Source organism: Chanodichthys erythropterus, chromosome 12, assembly GCF_024489055.1.
Source record: "Chanodichthys erythropterus isolate Z2021 chromosome 12, ASM2448905v1, whole genome shotgun sequence".
NCBI lineage: Eukaryota > Metazoa > Chordata > Actinopteri > Cypriniformes > Xenocyprididae > Chanodichthys > Chanodichthys erythropterus.
The window spans coordinates 19342390-19355334 of NC_090232.1; the positions used below are offsets into that span (position 1 = coordinate 19342390).

Sequence of the window (12945 nt, forward strand, 5' to 3'; positions counted from 1 at the left end):
TTTTTCTTTCTTTTTACTTTTTGGATTATAACAATGAAAATATTTTACATTGATATCAATAACCAAACACACAGAATCATTTTATTAATGCAAATTATTGAAAACCATACATAAAATACACAACTACAGCACAGATCTGCATGTGTTTTACAATATGCATTAAACTTTAGAGCAATAAAGATATCTGCGTTTATGCTCAAAACGCTATAGCGTTCACAATGGGACTTTTTTCATCAGGTTGTTGTAGCGAAACCAAACAGTACGGTACAGAATGAAGCCGAGACATCCACTGAGCTTTAAAAAAAGGGCTGAAAAATTCTGATATGAAATGAATTAATATCTGTACAAGGCTTGCAGTGATTTGTTTTGTTTTTGTTTTGTTTTGAATACATAAACTAAATGGTTGAAGCTGTAAGTCTCAAGTATACACCGTCTCACACCAACATAAACGCAAGCATGCACACACATACATACACACACGCACGCACACACACACCTTCTCTCCAGCAATGCCTCCTCTCTACAGTTGAAAATACCCCCATCCCTTGACAGCACCGTTGCCATAGCTACCCACTGTCAGATCACATTACTCCAACTGCTGCGTTGCCATGGTATCAGGCTTACTGTCCTGGTTGCTAGGGTGCTGGCCATTCCAGGAGCTGCCGTTTCCAAGTGTCGGTGAGTTGGCGAAGTCATGGAGACCGTCATCATGGAGACCGTTGACGGGGTCGTATTGTTCATTCTCTAGGCGTGTGATCAAACGCTCGTCCACGTCACCCAACTCCCCTCCCATTAGAGAGGGCTCCCCTACCACCATCACATCCTACAGTAAGAGAGAGAGAGAGAGAGAGAGAGAGAGTTGACGTAAACAGAGACGCAGGGGGTCGAGTGAGAGAGAAGGGAGAGAGAATGGTGGGGGTGTAGAAAGAGAGAGAAGCAGAATCATTTATGGCTGTTATTCTTGCAATAGGACTAATGCAGGCATACAATAAAAATGTGCACAACTACAAAAAAATGTGTATGATAATCAATATTGATACATACAAAGATGAATGTGGCGAACACACACTCTTTGTTAAATACGCAGTCATACACATACACACACATACACATACACAAACTTGTCTCCAGTCACTAGCTCTTTGGTCTTTAATTAGATTTTTTTTTTTCAGATAGAGAACACCTAAATAACAACATATGTGCTAATTAAGCAAATTTGCATTGCTAAGTAGCTCGTTAAGACAGCACATGCTGCGTGATAACTGTCTGCATGTGTCACTCACCTACCTAAGCTCCGCCTCCAGCCACCCGCCACCCCTCGTTTCCCCGGCGACACGTTTAGGCTGGGGACCAGAGACGGACAATACTAATTATCATCAAAATCAATTACGGCTAATTAGTCTCAATTACAAACAAATTAATCAGAATAGACAAATGATTATATATATTCAAAAAATTACTCTAACATTACAAATTACAACCACACTGGAAACTGATTGTTACTTATTATAAACAATACAAACAATATAATTCAGGTATTGATTTGTAATATAAATATTTGAATAAATAATACATTGCACAAAATATTACAATATAGAAAAAAATAAGATGGGTTAATTTACTAAGCTGCTCTCTTTGTCCTTTCCTTTCTATACTGCTTATTCCTTATGTTATTTCTTTACACACACCCACACACACACATATATGTACAGACATCCAGACATTCTCCATATATTCATTTTAGTATATCTCTCCTATATGATCCATTCAGTGTGGACCACTGCTTCTCTGCAAGTGTTTATGTGACTGTGGCTATGTTCAGAGTGGAATACTTGCTTAGTATGTACTGAATATTGTTCAGTATATACTTAATTTTAAAAAATGTTAAGTGAAGCGATAGGCATAATAAGTGTTTCAAACAGTAGTACGATGCACTACAATTGTCACGTCACCCCTAAATATTTAATTCAATTGAAGTTACTCCAAGTATTGCAGCATTTAGAAATAATTAGAAATAATTATATTTTCAATTCTCATATATATACATATACATATTTGTGCGTTTATTTGTGATTAATAGCATCTAACATAAAGGTTTGTAAATATATAATATATATGTGTGTGTGTATATATATATATATATATATATATATATATATATATATATATATATACATACATATATATATATATATACACACACACACATATACATATATTTACAAACTTTTATGTTAGATGCGACTAACAGATTTGACAGCACTAATATACACTCTAAAAATGCTGGGTTAAAAACAACCCAAGTTGTCAGTTTGTTAGAAATGAACCTTTATTAATATGTTTAATAAAAAATAATTAAACAATAAATGTTTATTAAATTGTTTATTAATGCATGTTAATTTTTTTTATTATTATTGTTGCCTCTAGTAATTATGTGTCTGATTTTTAATTTCCAACCTATTTTGGGTTCATTTTAAGCCATCCATATAGTATTTTTTAAACAATAGTTGACTTAAATAAAACTACCCAGCAGGTTGAGCAAACATTTAACCCAACTGCTGGGTTAAAACAACCCAGTCACTGGGTTTGTCTATTTTCAACCCAACTTGGGTTGTTTTTAACCCAGCATTTTTTAGAGAGTGCATATATATATATATATATATATATATATATATATATATTTATATATATATATATATATATATATATATATATATACACCTTATACCTGGCTATATATATATATATATATATATATATATATATATAAGTGCTCTCAAATCGATTAAGCATGATTAAGTGCAACTAACATAAAAGTTTGTATGTAAGTTCTTAAGTTTTTATGTTAGATGTGACTAATCAATTTGACAGCACTAATATATATATATATATATATGCTGTTTGGATTTATTGTGGGCTTGTTTAACATTGTGGGTTTAATGTCTGTTTGCTATATGAAGAGGATTAATAAAGTTTTTTTTTTTTTTTATCATTCTGTTATAGCCCACTGTACATTAATATATGTAAATGGACCGAGTATTCTGTCGATACAGAACATTAGCATACTGTTCACAGTATAAATACTATATACTGCAATAATCATGAGGGTAGTATGATAGTATGCTATATATACATTCTGAACATAGGCTTAGAGCAAGCTTAGAGAGTGTGATGTACCTGTGAGGGTAGGCTGAAGTTATTGGCTGGGCTGCGCTTCTTGCTGTTTCCTGTGCTGCTATTGGACGCGCTACCAGCTGAGTTCCTCCTCCTCCTTCTCTTTGTTGCTGGTTTGGCTGGCTCTGCTGTCAATTTAAAACATAAAAGCAGCATAATGCAAATCGAATCAACATTGCATTTAATAAGTGTTGAAAAAAGTTATGAAAACAGAGTGAACCTGTTCAGAAATGGGTGGTTAGATATATATATATATATATATATATATATATATATATATATATATATATATATATATATATATATATATATATATATATATATACTGTATCTCTGCTTTAAAACACTAATCAATCAGTAGTGCAAATTAAATCAACAAAAGAGTGGTGGTGGAGTAATAAACAAAAGTCACAATGATATTATAATGATATTATTTACAATTTATGGAGGAGAACGCCAGTGCTTACACGGCAACAAAAGAATAGTGTTTATTTTACATTTTAGGCTTCGGATTTGAGTAAATGAAAGTCATGACACTGAGTATGCGTCTCGTTTTTCAGTCAGCTGCACACAGGAATCAACATTTTGGCTGAATTATGAATAGCATACTATCATAGTACTCTAATTCATACTAAGTGTATTATGTTATTTGATTTCTGCCAAAGTGCAGTGTACTGCGCAGTGAAAATGTGGCTTTACAGTGAAATGTATGCAAGAACTGCAAGATCAATCACAATTCAGTATGTAACAGATATAAGAAAGAAGACCAATCTCAATACATTATGCAAATATTACATCATTGCTGTTGATTACATTTTTAATGCAGAATGAGAGAGAGAGAGAGATAGAGAGAGAGTTATGAGTGTAGAACAAACCATAACTAGAATGATTAAGGAAATGTAAAAAATGAAAGAGCAAAGATGAGCATACATACATTTTTTGGAATTAGAGGGAAATATTTCTGTCTTGAAGTTTGGTGAGGGTCCAACTGAAATGAAAGAAATGAATAACAGTCAAACCACAATACTGCAATTCAGAAAAAAACATTAACATATAATTTCAGTAAATAATAATGAGGATGCAAAACAGTAAAGAGGAAAAATTGAGGGAGAGTTGCCTGAAAAGAACATTAAGATTATTGTTCAGGCAAAGTGAAGGAAAAATTGTCAAAGAACAGCAGGTGGTAGTTATTTTTTTAAAAAGAGCAGTAAAAAAACAACATAAATAACAACACAAGGTCAAAGCCTTCATTAATTACTTCAGATCACAAAACCCCTAACAGCCTTGTTCAGTACTTTGAAATGTTAATAAGGAATATGAAATGTGTTTACAATGTATGAAACAAACTACTGTAAATTTAATGACATTCTGTAGCTCTTACAGAGGAGAACAACAGAAAGAAATGAAACGCTGAGGGGGGAAAGAGTAGTTAAACAATGCTGGTGTTACTGTATTAATCTTTCATGACAGACTGTATTTAAGAGAAAAAGTAAGCTAAGAGGAGCCAAGAAACGAAAACTAATGAATTAAAAATGTTGAAAACTAAGAATGTTGGAGCCAGGGTTAATAACTAAAAATTAATCCTAAAAAAGATTTTTGTTACTTGAAATAAATTAAACGTTAACTGAAAAGGCACTCTGAGTGTGTGTGTGTGTGTGTGTGTGTGTGTGTGTGTGTGTGTGTGTGTGTGTGTGTGTGTGTGTGTGTGTGTGTGTGTGTGTGTGTGTGTGTGTGTGTGTGTGTGTGTGTGTGTGTGTGTGTGTGTGTGTGCGTGTGCATGTGGTACCTGGTGGTGTTGTCATCCTCTGCCACTGGTGAAAGAGGCAGGTCTTCAGACAGTCTCTGGGACTCAGTCCATATGTCTTATGCCTAGACATGAGCTCCTGCATCGGCTCTAGAATCACACACAACTGCACACAAACAAAAGAATCTTTTCATTCAGTTGTTTGACACAGTTTAATGACCATCCGTAAAAGTGTGTTTAAATGTGTGTATTTGTGATTATAACCTACTCTGAGGTAGTTCAGTGTAAGGTTGGTAAGTCCAACTCGACTGATGTTTTTGGACAGTTGTTCCAGAGCTCCAGGGTCTTGTGCCTGACAAAGACACACACGCACACATGGACACACAAGTCCATTTATTCTCTCTCTTATTTTGTGCTCCATCCAGATAGAGCTCTAATTCATTACAGGATATGTTTCCATAGCAACATCCTGACAGCTTAGCTAAAAGGTTTGGATGCTTTCACCTTGATTGATAAAAAAAGAGCTGAAATACATTTTGTTGTACCATAAACTGCTACCTGTGAATTCTTCTGAAAATAAGAGTTTGCTAACATGCCAGACAAATGCATAGTTAACATAACATGAAAGGAAATTGTATTATCTAGGGATACAACTAGTTAGTTTTTGATTATTCTGGAATGAAAGTGCTGTAAAACTTAAAATAGTGTTGTAAATGTTATATATGTAAAATGTTATTTACATTTAATGGTGCCATCGAACACTTTTTTACAAGATGTAATATAAAGTCTAAGGTGTCCCCTGAATGTGTCTGTGAAGTTTCAGCTCAAAATACCCCATAGATTTTTTTTAATTCATTTTTTTAACTGCCTATTTTGGGGCATCATTAGAAATGCGCCGATTCAGGCTGCGGTCCCTTTAATTGCTCGCGCTCTCCGCCCCCTCCCGACTCTATCATTGCATAAACAAAGTTCACACAGCTAATATAACCCTCAAATAGATCTTTACAAAGTGTTCGTCATGCATGCTGCATGCATACATCGGATTATGTGAGTATTGTATTTATTTGGATGTTTACATTTGATATTGAATGAGTTTGAGGCTATGCTCCGTGGCTAACGGCTAATGCTACACTGTTGGAGAGATTTATAAAGAATGAAGTTGTGTTTATGAATTATACAGACTGCAAGTGTTTAATAATGAAAATAACGATCGCTCTTGTCTCCGTGAATACAGTAAGAAACGATGGTAACTTTAACCACATTTAACAGTACATTAGTAACATGCTAATGAAACATTTAGAAAGACAGTTTACAAATATCACTAAAAATATTATGTTATCATGGATCATGTCAGTTATTATCGCTCCATCTGCCATTTTTTGCTATTGTTCTTGCTTGCTTACCTAGTCTGATGATTCAGCTGTGCACATCCAGACGTTAATACTGGCTGCCCTTGTGTAATGTCTTGAATGGCTGGCATATGCAAATATTGGGGACATATATATTAATGGTCCCGACTGTTACGTAACAGTCGGTGTTATGTTGAGATTCACCTGTTTTTCGGGGGTCTTTTAAACAAATGAGATTTATATAAGAAGGAGGAAACAATGGAGTTTGAGACTCACTGTATGTCATTTCCATGTACTGAACTCTTGTTATTTAACTATGCCAAGGTATATTCAATTTTTAATTCTAGGGCACCTTTAAATGTTTAGCTAAAAGCTAAAAACTTCACTTTTAGCGCAACAATACTGCACTCAAATAAGCAGCACTTGGCACATGTGAAGAGAAACTGACTTGTGAGAATATGCAGTGTCAGAAATAGTAAGAATAATGTTTTACTCTTGTTAACAATGACTAAGAGTATGAGTCACATGAATTACTGATGCAAAGAGAAAGGCGCCTGATTAAAAAGTCTTTGTATTTTAAAAAGTAAAAGTATTTGACTTTTACATTTACATTTTGCAAAGAATCTGAAAGACACTTTTATCTAAAATTGCACTAAAATGAATTATTAACATATACCCTGGGAATCAAACCCATGACCTTGTGGTTGCTAGCTTCATGCTCTGTTTGAGCTACTGCTTCTGCGCTATTTCTCCACTTCATTTTCAGCAATATTATTTCAGCATCACTGTTTTCTGCATGTCTGCTTTATAGTTGAATTGAATCCATTTCATAATTCATGTACTTTACATAGTTATTGAACTGAAATGAATTAACACTGAACAGAATTCAACTGAATAATGACTGTATTGTCCTTTTTAGAGCTGCTTTTTAGCAGAATTGAATTCTGTTTGCATCATTGAATCATTATTTTCCCATTTTCACTGTAAAGCTGCTTTGAAACAATCTGTATTGTATAAAGCGCTATATAAATAAAGATGACTTGATTAGAGTTGCTGTTTGAGTTCCTACTGTAAAAACTGTATACTGCATATAGTTTTTATAGGATGTGAAACAGTGTACAGCATGAAACCATAAACATTTTTTTAAATTTATTTCATTTTAATAATCAAGATAGAGCTGATAAATTTGTTGTTGTTATTACTTCTGCTTCATTTGCAGTGATGGATATCAAAGGTCAAGTCTAGCACACTGCATTATGGGAAATGGTATTGGAATTGTGTGCTAAAAGCTGCAAATTTTGGCCAATGTAGAAGGTCATCCGGGTCATCTTGTATGAGAAATAATTAGGACGATTAATTGATTCACATGAAAATGTACTTACATTAACAGCCAAGACACTGCGGGGAATGAGCTCACTGTAGTGTGTGATAGTGAAGTGCCATGTTTTGATTCTCATGAGGTCATCAAAGGTGAACACAAGAATCAGACGACCTTCAGTACAGACCTGTGAAGAAAAAAAAAGCAGGAACAAAATCAGGTCTGCGTTGCACGACTCTCCCTTACACCCTTCAATTTGCTTGACGTTCAGTTAACGCTTTTGTTTAAAACTTTCAGGATGTAATAAGACAGACACCACACAAAGAACACAGACATAATCTTCCAGTCATTGTTACAGTTAATGTGAATTCTGAAATCATAACACCGACTTGACCGGAGAAAAACATGCGAGAGAATTACATCTAATGACTTTTTGTTTTTCATTAATTTAAAGCAAATCAAATTACACGGTTCTCTCATTAAAGCAGTATTTTCAGCACAAGCAGAATTCTGTGTGGAACTCTGAACCCCAACATTCTGTTGCCGGGGGAACGGAGGGTAGCTGCGAGGTTGGCATAGCAACGGGAGGGATGTAATCCCAGCAGACACGCTCTGATCAATGCCTCCAGTACACACACACACACACACACACACACACACACACACTTGGGAACTGTATCTGTATAACTTAGCTACAACATCCAAATCAATATTTAATTCACAAATGTTCATTTACTAAAAAGCAAAGTTGGACAAAACTCTCTCTCTCTCTCTAATTGACAACTGAGAGATTCTGCATCCTATAGTGGCGTACCATATGAATATTGCATAGGACACTCATGAAATCATATTTTACACTGGTGTTATTAACAAGACATCTTTGGGAATAAAGTATTTATGTCATCTGATACAAATTATAGAGGCAAGAGCATATTACGAACAGTATTGTAATAGGTCTAGAAATAGTGTAACTAGCAGACTTTTCTATTAAGATCATCTTAAATTTTTAAAGCATAAACCTATAGGATAGAAAAAAAGAGAAGCAGTTTTTGTGGATAAGGCAGAATGAGAGAGAGAGAGAGAGAGAGAGAGAGAGGAAGAAGCCGAGAAAGAGCAGGAGCGGGAGGGAGAGGGAAAGAGTGGGGGTTATATTTTCCTTTTTTGTTTTGTGCAGTTCCAGCCCAGAATTCACAATGAGGAATACATTAGTGCTGAAAATGAGGAAGCAAAGACTCAGTGAGCCAGACTTGCAGTACCTTAGTGAATGTAGGTTTGCCATGTTGTGTTGTCATTGTACAGTGATGAGAGTCGACAGTAATAGTTGAGTTGTTGAACGACTCCTTTGTTTGTTTCAGCTCAAAAAACAACTCATAGACTCCTCCTTCGAACAGAGAACTGAAGTAACGAGGGATCAGGGTGCGCCCGATGGCTGGGGAAGAAGGAATGAGAGTGAGAGAAACATTTGCAGAGAGGAAAATTTCATTCTGAAGACATCAGTTGCATTCGTTGATTAACAAATGGAAGGAGAAGAATGGTATGGACTCCATACCTCAGCAATTATTTATTTATGACGAATGAAACTCAAAGTTAGGCAGAACTGGCCAAACACCTGAACTGGAAACCGTAAATGTGTGTGTTTGTGTGTCTCTGTGTGTGGTCCCCTAAGAGTTAGAAACAAACAGGCTACCGAATGCCGCAGGCATTAAGTCCAGCAGGCTGTGCGTGCGCACAGAACAGTTAGTGCTCTGGAGCTGTCAATCACTGCAGTAGAGGTGTGTGAAGTCTGCAGGCCCATATTTATTTGAACACCCCAGACCTGTCAATCAAATCTCACCACATACACAGTGAATAAGGAATGAATGAGAATGAGTGAAATCCAGCACAACTGTGTGCCTGTCTAACTCTAAACAGGCTGAAATTAATCTAAATTCAAACTCTACCTTGGAAAGAGAACGAGAGACAGGCAGATAAGAGTGAGCGAGAGATAAAAAGAAAGTGTATACATTTACGCTCAAACACAAATATGCTCGCAGATCTTATTCTCATTTATTTGATTATTAATCATTTATCATTACCATGATCAAGTGTACCATGATTTAAATATGTTTTGATGTTTACAATATTCACTGACAAAAACTCAAGGATATGACTGGATCAATGTCCTTAAAAATCTAGTTTAAAACATATGGGTAACACTTTATTTTAGTGTCCTTGTTACACGTTGCATGTAGTTACTATAGTAATAACTATAAATTATGCATAATTACATGCAATTAACCCTAAACCAAACCTAATCCTAACCATAACCGTACACTACAGTAAGTACTTGTAGTTAATTAATATTACTCAGTACTATATAATTACACTGTAACAAGGACACCTTAAAATAAAGTGTAACCAACTTATGTGCCAAGTTGTTACTTGGCCATGAATATTCAGTGTATTTTTTAGTTTTTGTAATTTTTTTTATAACATTTTCAAGAAAAGTTTTAATTTAATTAATTTAAAAATGACAAGTAAAACCTAATAACACATTTACACATTTTAATCATTATTTTCATACATACATTAAATGTATTTCTTAAGGTAAAATTATTTTTATGAATATCCAGAAATTATGAATTTATAAATATCTTTTTCTTTTCTTTTTTTTTTTTTGCATTTTACAACCTGAACTAACCTTGCATGTCATAAAAATGTCAAAAAAGCTGACTTACTAACCTTGACACAAAATCATGACACTCTATATGATATCATTTTCTGATTTATGATTATTTTTCTGCATGTTGTTTGCACCACAATTATTAATGAGCAGGTCAGCAGTTTTGTTCAAATATTTTCCCCAAGAAATAATAATTCAAGATTATAATAAAAAAAAAATAGTTCTTTTTTTCTTGATATTCGGACAGTTGTATGACCCTGATATTTTTATTTCATGTCCATCAAAAATATCAACATTTTAAATCAAAAGAATGAAAAAAAACATTAGTCACTGCATGTACGTATGTACTGCATTTTCATGTATTTTTTAAATAAATTAATAAATACAAAAAAGCATCATGCACTGACTTAACCAAATGTTAAATATTTAGGGGGCCAAATGTAAAAGTTGAAGAATCTACCATAGAAACCTGCATTTCAAACACTTATATTATGAATTTTGTGGCGGTGGTCCGGGTGGGGGTTCCCAGTTTATGGCTTTGCACACACTTACTGTATGTCTTGGGTCCCTCCTCCAGGCAAAATGAGAGAGTCAGTGTGGCATCTTCTTCAAAGAACTCAGTGCAGAATGCATCCCACCACAGAATATCACAGTCCTATGGGATCACACATTAACACACATTTAATAGTGAGTGAGACAGAAGAGAGGCACAGAAGTACTTGGCCCCTGAATGACCCAAAATGACCATAATTAGGCCTGGCATAGTGATTATCATTTCAAAGCTTACTGTTTATTATAAACACACACCCAAGTTGATTCGCCCCATTAAGGGCAGCAATTTACACCACAAATCCAGCCAACTACCGCTGGCTTGCTATTGACATTCATTTGACTATATTGGACATGATTATAGCAGCACATAAAGCCACAATAAACTGTATTGTGACAGCTCTTCAGTCTTTGCGTGTTATAAGAATTATTAGACTGTGAGAAAGGGGTGTTTCTATAGGTCATTATTCCAATAGTTCAGTCTCTCTTAAATCTGTCAAATTATTATGTCCAGGTGTGCTGAATAGCATTTTATATCCATTTTATTTCCCCCCATTTATTCGCATTGATTTTTCTGAGTATGGGCGATGTTCTAAAAGTACAATTTATTGTGGATTATTTTTACACACACCGACGGCATCAGGAGAATCAAATATTAACAGCTTGCACTGCAGGTTAAATTGGGACCTACTGAGTAGACGAATTATGTTAAATATACGTCATACACATGGTACAGCGATACTGGTTTTGTCCGTTCTCTTGTCTTATAGCAAGTTCTATAATAAATCACACTGCCACATAAACATCACCTTGCTGTTTGTGTTCATGAAAAAAACACACCATATAATCAATAGCGCATTTGGTATTTTACCAAACCATTGCAAAGGGCTGTGTTCAGTCAAATTCAGTGAAAGCCCTTGAATAAGTCCAGTTTGTAGCAGAATAGTGGGGTCACACTGTGGTAATGCAAGAGAAATAAATGAATTTACTTTTTTTAAATTAGGGGACCTTTGGCTACTTGAAATGTTAAAAAAAATTTAACTTATTGAAATTATGTTTCATCTCTTTTAAGATGTGAAACATGTCGGATTATAAAGATCTGATCATGGGTTTTGCATGGGTTGTGATGTCTGGATTTTTCATTTTGTGATGAACAATAATGATGTTTGAAGACATTTATTTCAGTTTTAGAGATAAGTAGTAGTCAATTGATGTATTTATTTAATGTATTTTAATGTATAAAAAATAATTTTACAAATAACCTATAAAATTGATTAGAATTCTGCTAAATGCTTTTTATTTCCATCATATCCAAATTGTAACATATTTTGAAAATTGTTTTTTGAAAGGTTATGGAAATAACAGCAGTATTTGGAACAGAATGTTATGATATTATACACATAAATACATACATTGATTTTAAGTCATTTTTGGAAAAGTGGAAATTAGAAATTCAGATTCTAACACTTTTTCTAATCATTTTATCATAAAGTAATTTTGAAGGGAAAAAAATTCCCCTTTAAAATCATCTTAGTAGACAGAAAAGTTCTCCTTATAGATGCGTGATGAATCTATTGATCAATAATCTATTATCTTACCTAAAATGAATGTTTAGCGGTTGTAAGATTAACTTTACACTTTATGAAGAACGTATATAAAAACGCTAAACGCAAAGTCCTGATCTATTGTTTTATTTTTGGTGATCACTCACCTCAGGCCGGGACTGGAGCCGTTTGTTGAGCTCGTGCATCCGGTACTCCGGCTGCACCGGGTAGGGCGCGTGTCTCCGGTAAAACGGACCGAACGGAGAGGAGTAGAAGGGGTCGCGCGGCGCGCCGGTCATGGTTTCTGTTACCGACAGCGCGCGAGGAGCGCATCCACACGCCGCACGTGGAGCACGACGATCGTAAACATACACACACACACGCGCGCTCGCGGACACACGGAGAGATGCGACTGTCAAATCACACGCGCGCTCTGCTGTGAGAAGAGAGGAGAGCAGGAGAGAAGGAGAGGGGGAGGGAGGACTTCGCGAAGGGAAGGGGGAGAGACGAGGGAGGGGGTGGAGGAAAGGAGAGAGGCTTCTGTAAATTGGAAGGTCTTTCCTTACTGTACAGTCTGACAAGTTGGCCAATTAGAGCAAAATTCA

General features: G+C 35.1%; 1 protein-coding gene across 2 annotated transcripts; it reads right to left on the reverse strand.

The window, feature by feature from the left end:
• Positions 1 to 276: 276 nt before the first annotated feature.
• On the reverse strand, positions 277 to 12729 carry ldb2b (LIM domain binding 2b). Of its 2 annotated transcripts, XM_067403973.1 has the most exons (10): positions 12508 to 12729; positions 10800 to 10902; positions 8842 to 9014; positions 7650 to 7772; positions 5187 to 5270; positions 4961 to 5084; positions 4109 to 4162; positions 3178 to 3302; positions 1284 to 1343; positions 758 to 823 (listed from the first exon to the last, which is right to left on the reverse strand). In XM_067403973.1, the coding sequence occupies exons 1-9, from the start codon at positions 12637 to 12639 to the stop codon at positions 1284 to 1286; spliced, it is 978 nt and encodes a 325-aa protein (XP_067260074.1). In that variant the 5' UTR covers positions 12640 to 12729; the 3' UTR covers positions 758 to 823. The 2 variants fall into 2 exon arrangements, with proteins under 2 accessions (XP_067260073.1, XP_067260074.1); XM_067403972.1 differs by lacking the exon at positions 1284 to 1343 and having other exon boundaries at positions 277 to 823.
• Between the last annotated feature and the right edge of the window lie 216 nt (positions 12730 to 12945).